This window comes from Pleurodeles waltl, chromosome 7 (assembly GCF_031143425.1).
Source record: "Pleurodeles waltl isolate 20211129_DDA chromosome 7, aPleWal1.hap1.20221129, whole genome shotgun sequence".
In the NCBI taxonomy this organism is placed as follows: Eukaryota; Metazoa; Chordata; class Amphibia; order Caudata; family Salamandridae; genus Pleurodeles; species Pleurodeles waltl.
Genome location: NC_090446.1, coordinates 265,886,574 through 265,909,664, shown reverse-complemented (window position 1 = coordinate 265,909,664; position 23,091 = coordinate 265,886,574). Strand labels below are relative to the sequence as shown.

At 42.4% G+C, this 23,091-nt stretch overlaps 1 protein-coding gene across 2 annotated transcripts in view; it reads right to left on the bottom strand.

Annotated features, from left to right (window-relative positions):
- The window catches only part of ATP9A (ATPase phospholipid transporting 9A (putative)), a 534,117-nt gene that overhangs the window by 16,827 nt on the left and 494,199 nt on the right, over nt 1-23,091 (bottom strand). For both annotated transcript variants that reach the window (XM_069243632.1, XM_069243631.1), the window contains exons 26-27: nt 21,401-21,458; nt 11,355-11,558 (exon numbers count right to left, since the gene is read on the bottom strand). In XM_069243632.1, coding sequence (XP_069099733.1) covers nt 11,355-11,558; nt 21,401-21,458 — 262 coding nt within the window. The remainder of the gene's footprint in view (nt 1-11,354; nt 11,559-21,400; nt 21,459-23,091) is intronic.

The following is a 23,091-nucleotide window of genomic DNA, read 5'->3' as shown; positions in this document are numbered from 1 at the left end:
GTTCTTTTTATCACAACAAATCACTACTGCTGACCCTTCCTAATAACTGGGTAACGTTTCCAAGGTTCATTCGTGCATGAGGTGCTGCTCCAGTCCAGGTTTTTTCCTTTGAAGTTTGGGATTTGTAGTCTTCTTTTATAACGGAATAAACAAGACTACAAGTCCTAGAATTCAAAGAAAAACCCCGGACTGGAGCAGCATATCACACATGGACTTGGGAAACGTGGCAGAGCTGCTACTCTCCATAACCACTCACACACACCTTCCCTATCCAGAGCCTCAGATCCCATTAGGGCCGAAATCCTTACACAGTTTTCTTTTCAGCAGATCGCCAGGCAAATCATGCCTTGCTCTAGCTCCCTATTTAAAAATTAAATGCTCTAAAGGAATGCTGGTCACTGCCTCGACCAAATTCTTGCAAGATACGCCTACTTTATCATTCTCCAGTAAACTGCAACACCTCCACTAGTGAGCATGGAGAATATATGCGTGGCCAGCTGCCATTTCTACTATACCACCTATTGCTTGGTGATTTTACAATTGCAAGAAAGGATGGGAAAATAAAATTCACCATTCAGCTACAAGTATTTCTAGAGAAAAACTACCTTGCCCTATGCTTCAACCAAACCTGGTGTGCACCTGAAAAGATTACTCCAGTGTGTGCAGCAGGGTCAGGCCTTAAGTCAGGCCATGCACACAGCCCCTGGGATGGCCATCACCCACCGGACAGCTAACCCTCATTTTTTTAATGTTCATGGGTACCATGTTACCCCTGTAGTACTGCCACTTCAAATTCACTCCCTTTGGTCTGACGTCTCATCAAGCTTCCCTGTAGTACCAAGGGGTGAAGCTTAAGCTGGAGCTCCCAGAGGAGTATTGCGGTGCCAATGGCACATTTGGTCCCTGAGGGGATTGTCCCTCTGGCTCCCCTGCGCCACCACACAGGTGCCAGTGTGTAATGATGTACCTAGCTTGCCCACTGATATCTTATTTTTTTTAAATTTCCTTGACATGAGGACCGAGTCTTGTAATGGTGGCAACACAATTTTTCCTGTATGCTTTGTAGGGGTTAGGAGCTTCCACCTGCTTCTTGACTTTGCTTGGTTTGCTGATCTGTCTTTTGACACAAGTCCCCTGATTTACAAAATGGGGCTCATGTCACATTCAATTCTTGGGGGTCACGCTGTGTCATAAAGTTTGTGGCTAGATAACTTCACGTGCTTATGTTTTATATAAAAATTGATTGCTCCAGGGACTAATCACATTGGTGGATTTGTATAGTGGAATCCATAAACTGCTGTTCCCACTGCAAGGACCACTTTAAAGAAACGTTGAGAAAGCTTGTTTTTCAAGCAGGCCACAGACCCTGTGATATTTTCTTTCAGGCTGATGCCACAATCCACAAAGATCCTGCTGAACACAACTATGTTAGCACATCCATTACAGTGTTCTATGTGGAACTGGCATCAAGTTGATCAGAATGCAGTCTATAAATACAAGTAGAAGTCTCAAAAACTGACAACTGAGAGAAAGTAAAGTGCTGAGAGTAAAACAACAGGCACAGTCTTTGTTAGACCTGACAGCTGACAGCTTTAGGGTGGTTTTCAAACAGTCATTTTTGCTTTTACCTCATGTTTTTCCTGTATCTTATTGTTGCCATATAACTCTAAGCACTCTACCACTACTGACCCGTGCTAAAGTGCATGTGCTTCTCCCCATAGACATTATAACATTGGTGTATGTACAATTGGCATATTTAATTCCCTTGTAAAGTGGTATACCGTATACCCAGAGCCTGTAAATTAAATGCTACTAGTGGGCCTACTGCACTGTTGTGCCACCCACTTCAGTAGCCCTAAACATTACTCAGGTTTCCCATTGCTGAGCCTGTGTGTGCTGTTTTACTGCCACTTCGATTGGCATTAAAAAACATCTTGCTAAGCACTCCCCCTTTATTACATATAACTCACATCTAGAGTATGCCCTAGGTAGCCCATAGGGCAAGCTGCTGTGTAAGTATAAGGAAGGACATGTTCCTTTAAGTTTTACATGTTGTGGTAGTGAAAGTCGTTGGAGACTTACTCCTCCCATAGCCAAGCATTGGGAGTTCCTTGATATACTTTTAATATGCAATTCCTGATCAAAAAGGCGTAGCTACATCATGCTTCATCTTTGGAATGGTAATAATACATCCTCTTTACTGGTAAAGTCAGATTTAACACTACTATTTTAGAAATGCCAGTTTTAGAAAGTGGGCATTTCTCTGCTCTTACTGCTTTTGTGCCTTGCAACCCCTAATACACATCCGAGCTAGGTGACAGCTACACTTTGTTACACCCACCCATCCTGTGTGGCTGGCTAGAGGTAATGTACAAAAGACTCTTCTGCCTTCCTTGGCTGGAAAGGTAGAAGGGAGCTAAAACACTGCATTAGGGAAGTGACTGTCCCCACACACAGGGCTGATTACCCCCTACTAATATGCTGGAGTCAGAGCTGGGGGGAAAAAAGGGGGACCTGTGCACTTCAAGGAGTTCTCTGTAGATACTGCCACTGCAAAGGCACATTTGGGTATAAGTACTGGGACTCTGGCCCTAGTAAATCAGTGCACCTGTGGAGTAGAGGAGAATTCTGCTGGAGTAAAGACTGCTGTGCTGTAAGAACTGCCACTTTGTTTGGAGTGACGGTCCCAAGGAACTGCTTCTCTGCTTTGCTGAGCTGCCCTGCTGGGGACAAGGACTGGACCCATCCTGTTGAACTCAGAGTGACTCCAAGGGTTTGCTGGCTTGCGCCCTGTTCTTCTGCAGTCTCAGGGACATCAAAGACTGTCTATTTCCTGATAAAGCTGGACTCTGCTAACTGTGACTCCTGCCCTTGCCTGAGGTGTCCCCTTCCAGTTCTGGGCCACAGAAGTGGGTTTCTGCAGATTTTTCCATCTCAACATCAATGCTTCTGGGACTTTGTGCCAACCACAGCCGACGCATCTCCCCTTCGACGCCGAAGCAGTGGCTGCTCGACAACGACACTTGCATTCACTTCAATGGAGCTCAGCGACAACGTGGGACTCCCTTTTGTGTGGCTCAATGGTGATGCAGTGGACTCTTGATGCCGATAAAAGCTCCATCGAGGAATTTCTTCACCGGCACATATCTTGGTCCTGTAGCCATCTTACCCTTCATCGCGGTAGGCCTGAACTTTGTATTTGCACCAATCCGTCATGACCTCAAGTAACCTTTTGACCGCCAGTGACTTCTAAGCACAATTTTACATTTAATCCTAAAAAAAAAAGTCATATCTCTCTTCTACTTATTGGATTTTTGTCATTTTAATCTTGTTTTACTCCAATAAATATTCTCTATTTTTCCAAACCTGTGTGGAGGCTTTTGTGGTGTTTTTATTGTGTTACTGTGTGTAAGTGTTGCAAAAATACTTTACACATTACCACTTAAGTTAAGCTGGACTGCTCTGTGCCAAGCTACCCGAGGGTGAGAACAGGTGAATTTAGGGTGTGTATATGACTTACTGTGAATAGGATTGTGGTTCGTACCTTTGCCAACTAGAGACCCAGTTTCTAACAGTCACAAAGCAAGAACATTGTGAAACTTGGATGTGATCAATAACACGTTTGCAACCAATGCAACATATAATTTGTGCAGGGTTTCTTTCCTGAAATATGCATTCAAGACTGAATGCCAAGAAGACTATCTTTTCATGATCCGTCCTCTTTAGCAGCTCTTCTTTGACAGTATAAGCATGAAACAAGTTTTCAGGCAGCTGTGACATGATTTAGGGTGCTTCTTTCACCTCGCTGCTTCTAGGCTGCTCTCCTAAATGCTAACAAGCATCTCTGGGAGGCCCATAATGAAGGTTGCCCAGCAGTGCACATTCTCATAGATGTTCCAGGCCTATATTAGAGATGGTCTTTTAACAGTGTGTATTGAGCTCAGTCTAGGTCACTGCACTAAATCATGATGAATGAGCTACAGCAAACATATGCCTGCCATTAGTTAAAGCAAGGCCAGCAGATTTGAATTAATGGTCTGCCTTTCACTTTGCGGGTGGCAACACAACCTGATTTTAAAAAGGGGCTGTCTAGAGGGTCCATGGGGACTCGATATTACCCTGCCAGGGAGCAATGACTGTGCATCCCCTCTACATGGTGTACTTTCTGATAGCCTTTTACCTCTGAATCTGCATCTCCAGTATGGCTTATGCACCAAGGCAAAGTGTTTCCTTGTTTGCATGGGGCCACATACCCATACATATTTAAGAGAAGAGATGGATTGTAGATGCCGGCGCAAAGTTTCTAAAAACTCGGCCGGAAAGGCATCTCTGGCCCCTTTATGAATATGAAGGTGCACTTGGGGGTGGGGGGGGGTGTTACATAAATTGGACATACAAGACCATTGCACCCCTGAGTAGTAATTTGGGCTTCTAGAGGTCTTTGATACAATGCATCAACAAGTACCCTAATGCAGAAATCACTAATAAAGCCAATAACTCAGAAGATTCCATTGTCTCAAACAATCAACAGTATAAATCCAGCTCTTAGGATCCCCTAAATCTCTCCACCCCATCACTTTACTCATGCCTCCCATCTTCTTCCTCTCTTCTTCAGCATTTACAAGAGCACCCTGTCAGCAAACATCAGAGAATTCCACTTGTGCATTGTTTTTTTTCTGCCATCCTTCTACTTACACACTCAAGAAGCCAAGCAATGGCTCCCTTCGCAATCACTCTGGTGCAGGAAACATTAATCTCATATAAAGACAGCTTTCTGAAGCAAACTAACTTTTTATACATTTTGTTTTTGATCCATTCAGGGTAGCTCGGAAGATCCCAAAGCCATGGCTGCCTTATGGCACATGGAGCTTGAGTAGTATTATTAACGGTCAATATGGCTGGTATTGGCCCTCTCGTGATGTCTAGAGAGAAAGGGACACTTGTTTTGTGCTGTATTACATAAAAGGTTAATAAGTGAAAGCTGCCTCAGAGTGTGCTTGAACCAAGATGGAGGATGAAATCGGGGGTGGGATAGGAAAGAGCTGGATACGATCTCAAGATAGCAAAGCGAGTTAGAAATTGTATTTGGAAGAGCTGGATCTACAACGTCTGCCTAAAGGAGAGAATCATTTCAGACCGTCTTTTATGCATTGAGTCCAGTAAAGTAAGTATCCTTCCGCTGGATGTGGCTTTCTTGGACTCGCACAAAACGTTTTCCTTCTCGAAAAAGGCCACCCAGGCTGAGGGGTACTGCTAAAATCAATAATTAAAATGGATAAAGTCTACTGGCTTCTGACTACAGCTCATTTTTAGGGCATGCAAATGAGCTGTAGTCAGAAGCTGGTGGAGGCCTTTCTCGATTTTGCTGAATATGGTGCCAATGGCAGTAGATTGAAAATTGGCCTGGCCACATGACTTTCAATGAACTGCTTCTTTTAGCGTATTATTAAAAGAGTTGGCACACAGGAAGATGTTGTAGTGCAGATGGAGGGTGACTATTACCCTGATGAGGGTGATTTTGTATTGGAGGTGGAGGTGGGGGCGGTAATGGAAGAGTAAGTCAGACGCACATTTTGAAGACCTGGCTGATTCGAGTACTAAATGTGACTGTGGTTTAAAGTGACTCGGAGATTACTGATTTACAGGAATCTGGAGGTGCGCTTTGTACTCATAATAGTAGGTGAGCGGAAAGGGAGTTAAGAAGACACAGAATTTACCAGCCGAATTTAAGTTTTGATCCGAATTAGGGCAAACTGAATCTCTTCCAAGGCAAATTACCTAGAATCGCTTTGCTGTTTCATGCGTAACTGGGTGTTGGAGGAGAAAATAAATATAGTGAATGGTTTAGTGCAGTGGTTCCCAACCTTTTGACTTGACTGGGACCCGGGGACCCCCACTGAATCATTATTGGAATCCGAGGACCCCCCCACCCGAGACCCCCTCTCCCCCATTGAGTCATTACTGAAAGATGGCAAGCAAATATGTTATTATTATTTAATTTTCTAAGCAGTCGTGGACCCCACCCGAGGAGGTTTTGCGGACCCCAGAGGTCCCTGGACCACAGGTTGGGAACCAGTGGCTTAGTGTCCATAATCATTTGTGGTTGAGACACATATCCAATTAAAATATGAAGCTTGAAAACGCAGGAGTTGAACAAGTTTATTTATACAGTTTAATTAAAGCAAAATGAATATTTTCAATGTCTAACAGATACTGTTGTGAGTTCAGATCAAGGTCACGACGAACAATCACTTCCTGTCCATAATAGAAGCATGCTTAAAGAAGCATTTTATTTAAGCTTCAAGAAACACTGAAGTTCACGTTTTTTTAAACTCAGGATACAACAAAAATGCATACCCGATAAGAAGGTCCAGTTCTCACTGATTATCTTGACAAGCAGTTACTTATGACCGTTTTCGAAGGTCTGATATATTTTAAATATTGTTATCTAAAATACACGGTGCTGTTAATTAAAACCTCAAAATTCATCTTTTTTCCAGAGCAGGACACTGCAAAAATTCAGCTGACAAAAAAAGTTATTGTTTGTACTAACTGCTGTGTATTTCGGGAAATGCTTTATTGCTGTTAGCAAGTGAGGTTTTACAACCGGAAATGAGGAAGCTGCACGAGATAAATAAACGCTTTTTGAATTCTCACATTTTATTTTATTGATTTCTTTTGTTCAAATTGTGTTGGAATCTACTGGTGGTGGAAGAATGCTGCCATCAATGTTACATAACTGAAGTCACAGGGATTCTGGATAAAACAACAAGCGTGTTGCAAATGAGTCCCTCCCATTCAGCAGAAGAGTGGTAACAGGGTAGTGTGTATCTGGTGTTGCATTTAGGTGGACAGTGTCACAAATATATCACTAAAGCAGGTTGTGGTAGCCGCTGCTATTTACAGACAACACAACTTTTAATTGAAATGACCCCTAAATTTAAACCGACATTAAGTTTTACTAATAAAACTATATAGAGCAAAAAACGATATGATATGGAAATTGAGTTCCAGCTAGTATTTCGTATGTATACCACCATGTCTATTGATTTTTTTTATCCCATTAAAATCTGTGTTTCCATCACACTTCAGAATTAGAAAAAATTGCAGTTTATTTATGCTATCCTGTTATTTTAAAATATATTAGAGCTCATTTGTAGGGATTTAAATTGTGTTATGTGTAAGCAGTGGTGGCTGGTGACTGAAAGCAGTGGTGGGGCACAAATACAAGACGGAATTGCACCTTGTGAGAGGGCCTCACTACCCACGTATTTCCATTCACCTACTCACCCACTGCCTTTGGTCACCTACCCATTTAATCATCCACATTGTCATCCACTGCCATTCACACAACTCTTATACACAGACACCCACATTTTCTCAGGCACTCTGTCAAGGCCTGCAAACACATTCAAACAAACATACATTGCCTCACCCATCCAGCAGTTTCAGTGATAAAAGGTACATGTTTATTTGAGCTGCAGATTAAATGTTTAATATGACATATCACGTCATTAGTCTGTAGAAGAAATAAAAGAATAACTAGCCATGATAAATTACTGGAACCATTACTGCCTTTGAGAGACGAAATCACCTACAGAGGCAGTGAAAGCAGAGGAGAGCTGAGAGAACAGATTCTTTTCTTATTGTCTGTAAAAAAGATAGAGCTCCAACTTACTTGTGTGCAGGGTTGTCTGTGGCATATGTATGACTTGAGGTCTTCAGGTCACACTCCTGTCTCCCAGAGAGCCCTGGATGGAGTTATTTATTGTATTTATTCAATTTCTCTGCCACAGACTGGGGATTTTCTTTGCGCAATGGCACATTCTTTTAATAAAATGTGACCTCTGGTACGTAGACCCTTCTGATCACACCCCACCATTTGAGTAAATAGGAAAGGGTGGAGAATAATATCGGAGTGACATGAAGTTTTCAGAAACCCGGGCTGAACAAAAAACGCTCCAGGCTGTTTACAATCAGGGCTTCTGGTGGAGGAGGAGATAAGCCAGGGACGTCAGTGCGTTTTGAGAAAACGTAAGGGCTTTGCGTAGGCAAGCCCTGTAAGCCCTACTGTGCAGCTTTCAGCCACATACTGACGTAGGCGCAGTGGGGCTTTTCAAAGTGCACAACTTTCACTGCGAAAATGTTGTGCAGGAAATGTTTTACTTTCATCATGTAATTAAATCTATGCTTCACTAGAGAGGCCAGAAAAGGCTAGGGGTGCAGCCCCTTAGCCCTTGAACACCAGCCGCCACTGTGTGTAAGAAGAAAACCACATTCTAAAGAATGTCTTTTCACATCAGCAAGATTGCCACATAGGTCACTTTAGAAAATCCTCACACTCTACAGTAAGAAAAAGAAACAAATATTCCACGTGTTAAAAGAATAAGTGACAAATTGTCAGAAGAATAGACTGGCACTGGATCTCTACCTTTGAATGAACTGCAAACGTGACAAGATAAAACAAAATATGGGATGCCAGCATATAGTTATTTAGGGTTCTGCAGCACCTCGCACCCTTACTTCCAGCACCCATGTTATAGCGTCAAAATGTAAAAAAAAAAAGAAAAAAAAAAAGAAACACAAACAAAAGATCACAATTTTATATATCTGAGTAAGACGTTTTCGGATTTTATGATGCGTGCATTCATGCTTGCCATGTTCCATGTTACTGCAGAAAAGGTAGACTGCATGATTTGAAAGAAAGCTTATTGTATACTCAAGTAAGTTCTCGAGAAACACAGAAGTGGTAAAAAACCAACAGCAAAAAATTAAAAAAGCTTGGGAGAGAAATACACACCCTAATATGATGCTGTTCCATTAAAGTGCTGAAGGCAGTTGCCTCAATGTGCCACTAAAATAGAGCATGTAAACGTGCAGCACTGTTACAAATCCCTTTAATCTGGTCATACTGCTAGAGGAAGGAGAGCACCAAGGGAACATTTTTCATGGCCGCTGCTGCACGCACCTTTGTGAAGGACAGCTCCTGAGGTGGAACTACATCCTCTAGGTTACTGCTGGAGTCCAGGAGGGACTACATGAAACCGTGCCCCACGGTGCAAAACACTTTTCACGTCCGCTGGAGCCCACACCTTTGTGAAGGACTGCTCCTGGGGTGGGACTACACCCCCAGGTTACCGCAGGGCACCAAAGGTGCCACCTGAGATTGCCCACTTATATAGGGTGACTAGACATCTCCGGATTTGCCCGGACAATCCTGGTTTTCAGAGGACTGTCCCGGTGTGATGGTGTCCCGATGCTTTTGTTCATTTTCAATAAATGTCCCGGTTTTTGGGGCAAAGGTCAAGTCAACCTGTGAACGCTATGTTAATTTTAAATAAATGTCCCGGTTTTTAGGACAAAGGTCAGGTCAACCTGCGAGGCAGAATTGAAAGGTGTGCTCTCCTTTCACATGTCCTACTTTTATGCCTGACCTGTCCCGGTTTTTTCTTTTCAAAATGTGGTCAGCCTACGCTTATAGTGCTTTCAGCCCCGTGGGGCGCAGTAAATTTTTTTGGGCTGTTGATGTCCGCACCTTTTGATGGACAGCTCCTGGGACTACATCCCCCAGGTTACCGCTGGGCGCCAAAAGGGGCAGCCTGAGACCACGCGTTTATAGCGCTTACAGACCCCTGCGAGGAGGGCGTGGCACCCAGGCCAAGTGTGGGCCTGTCCGCACCGTCGGAACCTGGAGGAGGCTGTGCCCTATCTCCTTAAAGTGTCCTATGTAAGGTAGCTTGTATTGCACATGCTGCCCGTTTTTTTACTTAGGAAAACATCACACGTTTGTTGAGATTGTTTGAAGCCAGGCTCCTCAGGAGAGGTTCAGTTTCTTCTTGTGTGCTCCTAATCAGCCAAAGATGGGAAAAAAGAAAGTGGTGGGAGGGTCCCCCTGCTGCGGACCTTTTACCTAAAGGCGCCTAAATTGATAAAACGTTGGAAACAGCAGTTAGTGTCATCAGCTTTGAAACTGCTCTTACGGAAAGGAGGTTGTCTATGAGTTCAGACACAAATGCAGCTATGTCTCTTGAGGAGGAGTCCAGCCCCCTCTCCTCGATTCTGTCTCCCCTAGGACTTGCCGGAATTCAGTGTGTGTGGCTATGTTACAGTCTTCACACAATGGAGGTGCATCATTGACCACCTCACGGTTTACTAAAAAGGCAGTAGGCGCAAAGAAGCCCATCCAGTGCTTAATTTGTAAATAAAGAGGTGCTGGTGCTCAAAGCCCTTCTCTTAAACACGCGGCTGCTGTAATTAAATCTGCCAGCACTTAATACTGAGGCAGCGTAATCCTGAAGCCATCTCGGGCCTCTTCAATCCATTTACGGCCACCCATGCCCCTTCAGCTCATCCTGCAACTTTCTACTTTCTCCCTTTATGACGCTTTTTAGTTTTTCCTTCTTCCGTCTTTCCCATATGTGTCTTTTGCTTGCAGCAAATGCTTGAGGCATAAGAATAAGCCCCGGCCCTCACAAATAAGTGCCGGTGCTCAGCACCGGAAACAACAAGCACAAATTAAGCACTGAGCCCATCATACTGACAGTCAAACAAGGGTAGAGCAGGGAAGCATATACTTTCCGTATGTAAAGATGAAGCAGAAAATAATCAGACTGCTGCCCTGGCAGTCTCTGAAGTCATATACTATGCTTACATTTAAGAAGCATCAGCAGTGCCAACTGGCTATATCCAGTTGCTAACATTAGCAGACTATGACTCCAGCAGCACATACGTAAACTGCAGTGCCCACAGGAAGGTTAATCCTAAGAGTGTCTGGTGTCCTTTTTCCCTGGGGATTTTTTTAAATATTAAAAAAAATGTTAAGTCGCATAAGCTGCAACTTTCAGATTCTCCTTCATTCAATTTGCATATTTTTCCCACTGTACAAATTCCTTTTACTCCAAAGCTGCGCAATATTTTATTTTGCACCTGCCTTTCTTGACATGTTGCATGTAGGTATTCCAGAATCCCAAATACAGGTACAGAATGTTAACCTCTTACCACAATTTAATTAATGTGACTCTGGAACAGCAGTTTTAAAAAACTGAAACTTTGAAGGAGCTTTAGACGATGGGTACGTGAAGAGCTTAAGTTGTGCCAGATGAAGGTGGTGGCGTTTGGCACTTATTTTTCTGGACTGGACAAATTAAGCACTGATTTTGAAATCAACAATGATATACTCGGTCATATGACAACAACTCCAAAAAAATTCTGTGGAGAGAACTTTTTAATTGCATAATTCAAAAATTAGGCTGGGCAACGGAGAAAGAAATCTCAACAGCACAAGGCAAAACAGAAATAAAACGCACTCCTGGAAGTTAACAGTCTGTGAACAAAGGAAGAAGCTGGTTCCTTACCAATGTACTCATGTAGGAACACCAGGGAGGCAATGTAGCAGGAGAGGCTCAGCAGCTCGGCCACAATCATAAGCCAGTGCCACGTCTGTATGGTTAGGGCCACCATCAGCAGTTCGGTGAGAATCAGGGATGTGAAAGAAATGGCGACGATGTGGAAAAACTCAGACTCGAAGAGCAGCAATGCCCCATACATGATGATGCTACCTGTAGTGAGGATAAAGGAGAGATGAGAGACCACGCTTCCCTTAAATGTGTTTTGTTTTTTATGGGCTAACTTAAAGTTTATTTTCCAGTCCACTTTTTTATGCCTGGTGTGGTGTATGTTTCTTTGAGATCACGATTTTGTCACAGTATTGTTATTATATAAATGTGCAATATGGTTATTAGTACTTTTACTATAGACTGTTGGAATACTGAATACTGGCTGTACAGGGAGTGCAGAATTATTAGGCAAATGAGTATTTTGACCACATCATCCTCTTTATGCATGTTGTCTTACTCCAAGCTGTATAGGCTCGAAAGCCTACTACCAATTAAGCATATTAGGTGATGTGCATCTCTGTAATGAGAAGGGGTGTGGTCTAATGACATCAACACCCTATATCAGGTGTGCATAATTATTAGGCAACTTCCTTTCCTTTGGCAAAATGGGTCAAAAGAAGGACTTGGCAGGCTCAGAAAAGTCAAAAATAGTGAGATATCTTGCAGAGGGATGCAGCACTCTTAAAATTGCAAAGCTTCTGAAGCGTGATCATCGAACAATCAAGCGTTTCATTCAAAATAGTCAACAGGGTCGCAATAAGCGTGTGGAAAAACCAAGGCGCAAAATAACTGCCCATGAACTGAGAAAAGTCAAGCGTGCAGCTGCCACGATGCCACTTGCCACCAGTTTGGCCATATTTCAGAGCTGCAACATCACTGGAGTGCCCAAAAGCACAAGGTGTGCAATACTCAGAGACATGGCCAAGGTAAGAAAGGCTGAAAGACGACCACCACTGAACAAGACACACAAGCTGAAACGTCTGGGCCAAGAAATATCTCGAGACTGATTTTTCTAAGGTTTTTTGGACTGATGAAATGAGAGTGAGTCTTGATGGGCCAGATGGATGGGCCCGTGGCTGGATTGGTAAAGGGCAGAGAGCTCCAGTCCGACTCAGACGCCAGCAAGGTGGAGGTGGAGTACTGGTTTGGGCTGGTATCATCAAAGATGAGCTTGTGGGGCCTTTTCGGGTTGAGGATGGAGTCAAGCTCAACTCCCAGTCCTACTGCCAGTTCCTGGAAGACACCTTCTTCAAGCAGTGGTACAGGAAGAAGTCTGCATCCTTCAAGAAAAACATGATTTTCATGCAGGACAATGCTCCATCACACGCGTCCAAGTACTCCACAGCGTGGCTGGCAAGAAAGGGTATAAAAGAAGGAAATCTAATGACATGGCCTCCTTGTTCACCTGATCTGAACCCCATGGAGAACCTGGGGTCCATCATCAAATGTGAGATGTACAAGGGGGGAAAACAGTACAACTCTCTGAACAGTGTCTGGGAGGCTGTGGTTGCTGCTGCACGCAATGTTGATGGTGAACAGATCAAAACACTGACAGAATCCATGGATGGCAGGCTTTTGAGTGTCCTTGCAAAGAAAGGTGGCTATATTGGTCACTGATTTGTTTTTGTTTTGTTTTTGAATGTCAGAAATGTATATTTGTGAATGTTGAGATGTTATATTGGTTTCACTGGTAATAATAAATAATTGAAATGGGTATATATTTGTTTTTTGTTAAGTTGCCTAATAATTATGCACACCTGATATAGGGTGTTGATGTCATTAGACCACACCCCTTCTCATTACAGAGATGCACATCACCTAATATGCTTAATTGGTAGTAGGCTTTCGAGCCTATACAGCTTGGAGTAAGACAACATGCATAAAGAGGATGATGTGGTCAAAATACTCATTTGCCTAATAATTCTGCACTCCCTGTATATATGTTTAGGCATATTCAAAATTACAATCATCCAAAAAAAGAAAATAGTAGTACAAAACTTGATTCGACTTTCAGCAAGTCATAAAAGTGTCATAAGAAAACACATCTACATGTATTAACACAATAAATAGATAAAATAATATAAATATAATAAAATATAAATAGTGGGAATAAAATGCATACAATCAATTGTCCATTCACGAATGGATAAATGACCTTATTAAGTTTGCACCAATACCCCCATAGACCTTCTTGCAATTAATACAGAACATAAAAAATTTGCCAAGATTCCACACATTTCAATAGAGGGTAAGACCTGTATGCTAATATACGCACTACGGCACTGACGCAAGTTAAGCGATCTTAAAAGAGGAACTAAAAGACACTTTCTCTGTTTTGTATAAAATTTGCAGAATAAAACCACGTGAATCGTAGTTTGGGATGCCGTTGCGTCACAGGGGCATGCCCTTAAAGTTGTGTTCCAGTCATTTATGGTCGGAAAAGTTACTAAACGGTGGAAGGTGTCTAACCTTAATCTTGTAAGAACAAAGCGGTCCCGAGAGTTTACCACATTTGCCAGATAGGGCTGCATGCCCTCCACAGACCGAATTAATTGGTTAGACATTACACTGGGCTTTTTTGATTCAACTTCCCAGCGACGTTCTTCTAGATGCGTCAGTGTTAATGCCTTCAGTTCCTTCCTATTTATTTTTTCCAGTGATTCCGGGTTTGTATAATATTCTTTACTGCCCATGTCTTCGAAAAAGGTCAAAATATATCTCAGCCAAGGAACTTTTAACGAGTATGTTGAGGCAATGCAATCAGATAAAATAGTTTTGTTTAATCCAGTATACTCAGAGGACCACACTTTGTGCCATAATAACAGTGGTTGAATCTTTATCAGATCAGATAAGAAGGAGACCCCTAGCTCTGCGAGGGTTATGTACGATGATGTGCCATTTGGTACCATTAACAGATGTCTGAGGAAATCATTTTCCACCGTCTGGATGGATTTACAATTACTATAACCCCAAATACCTGATCCATATAAAGCGTCCGGGGGTGCACTTGGCTCTGTAGATTTTTACCATGTTCAGTGGGGTAATCCCCCCCTAACTTTTTTGAGAAGATTTTCAGAGCCGCCGTTGTCTTGGTGATCTGATCTTTTTTAGTTTTCATACAATGTGCCCAGGAACCCTTTTTATCAAACATTATGCCCAGGTATGAAAATGTTCGAGCTGTGTCAACCTTCCCCCCGTTAATAGTGATGTTTTTAATCTTATCCTGTTTCCTACCACAGTTCATTATGAAAGTTTTGGAACGATTAACGGTAAGGCCCAAGTCTGTCATAAAAGTTATGCAGGTAGTTAGAAGTTTTTGGAGGGCTAGTGGTGTCCTGGCCATAAGAACTGCATCATCTGCGTAGAGTAGCACCGGGACAGCACAGTTGCCTATTTTGGGGAGATCTTTGCATCTACTTGTCAGTTCAGATTCTAGATTGTTTATGTATAGTGTGAACAAAAGCGGGGCAAGTACGCAGCCTTGACGAACCTCTCTATGTATACTAAAAGGCCTAATGCATTCCCCTTTTATCCCGTACCTTACTCTTGCTTTGCATCCTGTGTACAGGTCCTGAATGAACTGAATTATTGATGGTTCTACCCCCATTCTGCTTAAGATATCCCATAGCTTCTCATGTAGTACGTAATCAAATGCTGAGGATAGGTCTATAATGGCCAAATACAAATTACTCTCTCTAGTCCTTGTGTACTTTCCGATTAGGATACTTAAGTTCAGGCCCTGCTCCACCGTACCTATTCCTGCACTGAAACCATATTGTACTGGAGATAGAATGCCATTTTGTTCTGCCCTCGTTTGGAGTCTGTTCAGGATGATTCTCCCTGCTATTTTAGCCGATGTATCAAGTAGGGAGATTGGCCTATAGCAAGCCGGATTCGAACGGTCACCTTTTTTGTATATAGGGACAATGGTAGAGTCTCGCCATGATGATAGAGGGCCCTGTATGCAAAGAGCCCTCAGAGTCTGCGTCAGTAAAGGGCCCCATAACTGCGTATTGGACTTATATAGATCTATCGGGACACCGTCAGGACCCGGCGCCTTCCCAGCTTTGCTTGAATTTATGGCTTCCACTACCTCTTCTAAACTGAACTGAGGTGTTACAGTCAGACGTGGGCCTTCCTGGGAAACTGAGTCTTTTGTGTGATATGTTGGCTCTCGATCACTAAGGTGAGAATACATTTTAGAAAAATGTGCAATCCAATCCTCTTCGGAAATTGCAATTTCCATCCTAGGGATATCACTATCCCCTAGCACTGGAGTATTTATTGTTTTCCAGAAGAGGATGTTGTCCTTCATTCGACTGGCTTCATGTAAAGTTTCCCACAAATTTTGTTTCAGAATGAATTTCCTTTTTTTTATGGCTATCTTATATTCCTGTCTGTACACGCGTATCTCAGTCTGACTCCTTATTGAGGCACTTAAAGCCTTTTTTAGTCTCTTATGTGCTTTCGTACAATCATAATCAAACCAACCCATTTTCCTTCTCTGTCCTACCTTTCCCGTTCTAATGGTAAGAGCTTCTTTCACACCTTGCGTGATCTGCGAAAAGGCGCCTAAACATTTCCCTTGATCAATGTTCTCAGTAAGACAGTCTATGAAGGCTTGGTTATGATCTTGTATTAACTGCTTAAGTAAAGCGTTTGGATCCAACTGGGCCCATCGCAGGGTGTATCCATTGCGTGGAGCTAATTCAATATCATTTACCAATATGTCCTTATCAACTTTGGCCGTTGTAGAGAGGGTTAGAGAGAGGTTCAAACTCTGAGGAAAGTGATCGCTTATCGCAATATCATGTAACATGTAGTTAAGTAAGATAGTGTGCAAGATGGGTTGGCTTTAAAACATAATCAATCACCGTATCTGCGACCCTACCATTAAAGGTTGGTTTAAATTGTGGTACTTCGGACAATAATTCATTTACAAAGGACAGGTTATATTTTTGGATCATTAAGTTCATTGCCTCTCCTTGTAAAAGTGAGGTCTTGGGCCAGTGTCTTCGGTGTCCCAGCCGCATACCTTCTCCGAAAGTTTTTTACAAAGATGGACATTAAAATCACCGCCCCATATAATGAGAGTCTCGCGCCTATTATTTGCACATATTTTCTCTAGGTCCTCTCCCATCTCCATTAAGATATTGGGGACTTCGCCTGGTGGAGCGTTATTATAAAAATTAATGATCACTAACTGAGTCTTCTGATCCAAGTTACTTTCTATCATTTGATAATACGGTCTCATAGTTTGCATCTTTAAGTTCTGTAGCCGTAATTTATTGGAGATATATGTGCATAGGCCTCCTTTTGGCCTACCATGTTTTGTCTGCACAGCTGGGGTGTGGAAAGTCCTATAACCGTTTATGTAACCAGGTCTCCTGGACGCATAAACATAGGAAGTCTTCTATAAAGTTCGCCCAGAGTGGGTTATTCATCTTATTGGTTAGGCCCGCCACATTCCAATAAAGTAAAGTTATTTTGGATTTCTGTTGGATTTGGCAGTGCACATTATTTGTGGTTGAAAGGGGTGTACCACCATCTATTGAGTAAGTTACTGTTGGTAGAAGGTCTCTCTGGTTTGTCTGAGTCCCAGCTATGATCCCTTTGGGTTCCACTTCAGCTGATATATCTTCATTATTCGTGGGAAGCCCTTCTGTGTTTGGTTCTGGGGCCAGTTCATGAAATGAATCTTTCTTATTCGTATATAGTCAATCTACACCTTCTAGGGTTGTAAAGGGTTGGAATCTATTGGAAAGAGGAATGGGGTCTGGGGTCTGGGCTAATTAAAAATCTTTTGTTTATTGGTTGTAGAATCTCAGTATGATGCCGCGCAAATCTTTGATAAAAAAATCCCAGAGGTAGTAGGGAAATTCCTTCGGGAGTAACTTGCCTGGATCCTAGTTTGCGAATGATTCTTTCCACCAAATCCGGAGATTTGAGTGAAAGAACCACGCAGTCTCCCTCCAGTACCTTCCGGCCACTTCCTACCCACTTTACTCTTCTGATCATTTTTATATCATCAAAAAGGACCTCCACAATTCAAGGGCCCATACGGGTGCCTATCCAGTTAAGTGCCTTATTCCTTAGTGCCGTCCATGATTCCTGGTGTTGGTCTTCTGCAGGTGGAACATTAGCCAGGACCACTACATATGGAGTGGCCTCCGGAGGAAGATGTAAAAAAGCGCTTGGGATATATATAGGCTTCGAGGGTCTTGTTCCACTACAATGACTGCGTCCTAGGTCTAACTGGGGGTAATCTGTCCTCTTCATGGGTGGTGAATTAATTGCTGTCTTTAACGGGATGTGACTAATGTTTGATGCTAATGGGAATGGTTGTAACTTGGTCGGAGGTTTAGAGGTTAGATGTGCTAGCCTAGTGTTTAATGCTATTGGTGGTGGTAATTGTTGAAGTTTTCTCAGGGGCTCTGCATTCAAGTACGAGTCATCTGCCCTATCTTTTATGGCAGGTTGTGTTTTACTCTCATGGTTAGAGGTCAGGAGTGGTGTACTAAAATCTTTCTGCCCATCGTGTGGAGCCTCAGGTTGTAGGGATTTTATAATTCCTAAGCCTGCCTCAAGATTAGATTCCACCACTTTTAGGCACTCTGACAAAGAATCCAATGAGGCCCCAATTGATGATTTCAAAATATTTACTAAATCATAAAGATTTATAAGAAGAGTTTGGGTTGTATCTACTGAATTACTTGGGATTTTCTTTCGGGGTGGTTTCTTTAATGGCTGTCGGCCTGGGGTAATTGCTGGGTCCTTCTTTGGTAATTTTTTGGAACCCTTATCTGCCGTTCCTGCCACCGGCTTCCTTGGGCGTTTAGGTGCCGGGGACAGGTCATCCGAAGTATAAATTAGGTCTGAGATGTTTTGAATACATCCATTGGTGTGCCTTTCCTCTGTATTTGTGGGCACGTGGTTACTATAATTAGCATTGTCTAGTGTCCCATTGTGCTTCGCGAATTGGGTAGTGTGTTCTTTAGGTGTCAACAATTTTCCCTCTACGTTAACTCTGTGTTTGTCTATCATCCCCATCGCCCCAGAGATGTATTTTAGTATATATGTACTATCTTTTAAGTTTGCGGGGTGATTCGATGTTGAATGCTTTCTTTTACCCATGTCTTATGCGCTAACGGGCTTGTTACGATATAGAGGGAGAACCGAGAGGGTGAGGACGATTTAATTCAGCTTACCAGCCAACCCTCGGCTTTGCACTACCCCGATTAAATTACTTGGCCAAGGAATTGAAAACACAATCAATAACACTGGACTATCAAAACTCAATGGTCAAATGTCATATAAAGAACGTTCTCACTTGTGTGTCCAGTGCGCAGAGGGACTTAAGATACTCCTCGGGATAAGTGTCCTTCCAAGGTTTTGAAGGCTCTTTCTCCTCCTTGACAAGTCCACTTTACGATTAACAATGTTACAGGGGGCTGTTCCAGAAGTTCCCCAAAAGAAAAAGAAAAAAATTAAAGAGGGGGGCCCAGCCTCTTCCTGGCGATGACGGGCGAAAGACGGGCGCGATCCTCAAATTTAAATGTTCCTTCTGTTGCCCCCGGCAACACACAGCGCGTCCCGCAGGGCGGGAGTGCTCCAAAAATGAGAAGGGCTTCCTCCGCCCCTCCTCAGCAACGGCGGCAGCAGCAGTGGCGTCAATACGCGCGTCCCGCGAAGCGGGCGCGCTCCTCAAATTTAAATGTTCCTTCTGTTGCCCCAGGCAACACACAGCGCGTCCCGCAGGGCGGGAGCGCTCCAAAAATGAGAAGGGCCTCCTCTGCCCCTCCCCAGCAACGGCGGCAGCAGCGTCAATACGCGCGTCCAGCGAAGCGGGCGCGCTCCTCAAATTTAAATGTTCCTTCTGTTGCCCCCGGCAACACACAGTGCCGGTCACATCCACAGAATTGCGCTGGTGCCATAAGATGGGCTGCAGTACATTATAGTTCTTAGTTTATCGTGATGTGGTTAATGAAAGACAGTAACTTTCATTTCAAGATGGCCATCGAGCGCGACCAGAAACTGGTGGATTCTCCCCATAATGGTCTGTCTTCTATTTCTACAGCTTTACCAAGTGGACAGAATATGGTAGATGCTAGTTATCGCCCTGCATGTTTGGAAGTTAAGCTAGCTGCTCAGAAGCTGTGACCTTAGCACATTCTTTCCCATTCCCCTGGTTGTGAGGGGTGAGCTTACACTTTTCTCCCTGCCCCTACCTTTTATCATTCCTGTTACGGTTTGTGTTTTGGGATATTGTGTTTGTGGATTTCTGACCTGTAGATATCGAAAAATAAATTATTTTGCTAATTGAAAAAAGAGAAAATATCTTAAACATATATTTAATCAACTACTAAGTGAGAGCTAATTTCCTGGACAAAACTCCTTCTTGAAGGCGTCACCCTTTCTAAAATGTAGTATTAGAACCAGAAGAGACAACCACAAAAATGACTACCTTTTAAAAATCTGCTGTGCTCTTCTATCACATAAATGTATCAACTTTCTAAATTCCTCATCAGCATTACCAACCCTTTTAGCATCAACCTAGGTATTGGCAGTACAGCTCGGTCACATAATTAAGACGCATTTTATTCCCCAAAAAAGTTCCCATTGTATATTTGATGGTAAAACGTCAGGGTAAACTTGGTATTTAAGAACGAGACAAGATAGTCATATCATTACAGCTATATGTAGTTATATTCATGAGGGCTAGAACGTAGAGGCTATGATGTCTTTAACGCATGCCATCCCTTTTAACTTAAATGATTAGAATAGCTGGTAGTAGCATATTCTAGGCATGGCACAATTTAGCAAATGTTCTTTCAAGAACCATCTACTTTCTAGAATTTAACCCCACTTTTGCACAGTAGAAAAACATTTTGCTCACAGAAAACACTGCATGGATATGCCACACAGGTCTTAACTGAATTGCTCCTCAAAGTATCACACACTAAATGCCATCCCACAGATACATATCACGAAATATTGGATAGAATAATTCACATAAATCAATAGCAAAGATTTGCCACATAGTTACAACTTACATTGCTTTTCCAGGATCAATAGCTTCCAAGTCACACAATACACAAATATCAAACAGAACATGTACAAAATACCTCCCTACACATCCGATACAACACAGATATGCCTTGTAGTTCACCAACACCTGCTCGCAACAGCATGTGCCATCAAGAAGAACTACACACATACAACATACTGCATACAATACAACATCTCAACATGCTTGGCTTTTTCTGTTTTACCAAAGCAAAACACAATAATACCATTTGATGCTGGTAAATAAAATCAGTACAGATGTAATACTGGTGGTTCAAGAGCTCAATTGTAAGAGCATGATAACAAACCACACAGAAACAGGAGCATTTGACAATGACCTAACACAGCAAAGACATATCATGCAGTTAGAAATCATGTTATTATTTACTACACTAAGAGGTATGGAACATAAACACACTTCAACACAACAGAAAGAAAAGAGACAATCATTCACTACACACCTTCAACATGCCAACAAGACTAAACACTACAGATCCAAAGACTACAATCCAAAGGCCATCAACTTTGTAACCTCTCCCTTTTGTGCGGCGTTCCTTTACTTTGTCGCTTCTATTGGGGTCTATAAAGCCAGTACATTCACAACTGCAATCAACCCAACTGGTGGTACTGGTCTGATAAATCATACAGTTTCTTGAAAGTTATACCTTTGGCAACCAGATACAAAGTTGGAGGTCATTCAACATTATATTAAAAACAGCAGGACCAGCATAAGAATTATTTGTCTGAGACTTGTATCGACTCATTTGTTCGCTAGGGTTCTCAAACATTCAACTGAGAATATTATTGCATATAATTAAAGACCAAGCACAGTGTATTTTGTCATATATGTTCATGCATATTGTCTCATCCCAAACTATATCCCCAATAGGGAAATGAAAGAACAATTCTGCTTATTAAATTACAGAATATATGCTTACCTTGGTAAATACTTATCAAAACCCATATTAAAAATGTCTTGTATGACAAAGGCCGACCCTAGGAAAAGTAAACAGAGAAGAATCAGTTGTGGGCGTGTTTTATTACACACAATGGTGTTGATACTCACCTTCTCGAAACATGTTTGCTCAGTGTATTTCATAATGCCGCAGGCAAACTTTGAAAGACCGGGATGACAGTATGCATTTATTCAGGCACAAAAAGCGTCAAGAGCCAGCATCATACAAGAGGCGAATTCTCATTTTAATTATCAGACATCACATTCTGCCGAATGTTTGTCTTGTGGAAAAACAATCAATGGACATTGGAACAAAACAAAGACAAAATACTTCAAACGCTCAACTGGCAAATTGGTTCTGACATGGTTAGACTTATCCAACATCATTAAGAGGTCACAGCAGACCGGGTTCTATGCCTTACGTAGAGGCTCGATAAGTTTGTAAACCCTGTTCAGATCTGCCGAAACGTGGTGTAATAAGGATCCCTTAACAAAACTACCAGTGATACAGAACAAAAAATCGTCTATTCCCTATTGTTGCTGTCTTTAACTTACTATTTGTGGGATTTGTCGTGGCCACTAAATAGTTTTAGTCCATACGCAACAGACACACACAATCAGTGGCTCAAACAACCAAGTAAAGCATGGCTGTTGTACAGTAAACAGTGCATGCTATGCTAGTCCCAGTGACTACAGAGCTTAGCTTTACTCCTGCTTTGAAACATTTTTAGACATTTTTGTTGTGGTGAACAACGCAAAACAGGAGACACCAATAAAAATACAACAATTGCCTTTATTAAAAGCGACCGCATATGGTCACTCCTGCAGCTCGTCCCGGCTATCGCAAACTGCCAAAGCCGGAACCACCATCAGAATGGTGAAGCTGAAGTTCTATACAGTGGGTTCCAAGTTGGAACCCATTAAAACAACGCCATCTTCCTCCTTAACAAAACCTAGAGGAAAAGGAACAACAAAACAGGACAACTAAAAGTGAAAAACAATTAAATATGAATGCAAAATCTGGAACAGATATCCTGTAAGCTACATAAATAGACCATCAATGAAGAATAGGTAACACAGTGCATAACCATATACCATTATAGACACATTTGAAAATTGCAAAACACCCCAGGCAAATACCACGTGACCAAATTGTAGAAATACTAGTCCAGAATTCCTTCTGCTTTCTCTCCAAGGGAAGACTGGGGTGTTGGTGGCACCAGCAAATCCTACCTGAATGATGTAAGACGATTCTCCCGATGGACCGGCTCATACTTTGGAAAATGTCACTTCATCATGAATCATGTTCGAGTCACCATCACAATGGTTGATTGACCCATGGCATCTCTGCTTCATTTGTCCTCCCATACTAATTCTCAAACCACCATCCCTTCTCCGCCGTCGTACTTACAGAAGGTACCTCTCCCACACTCTCACCACCTACTTTCATGATCAACGCAGTATTCCTCTTATTCCACCACTTTCCATTCTCTACCAATATTGATTGATTGGAAACTTTCACCACAAGTGTGGCCGGGAAAAACCTTGAAACTTTTCTTTTTTGACCATGTGGTCTTTTGATTTTTACTACATCACCCACATGAAACAATAAGGCACATGAGGTTATGTAAAGTATCATGTCTCTCTCTGCTTTGGCTTTGTCTTTCTTTTACT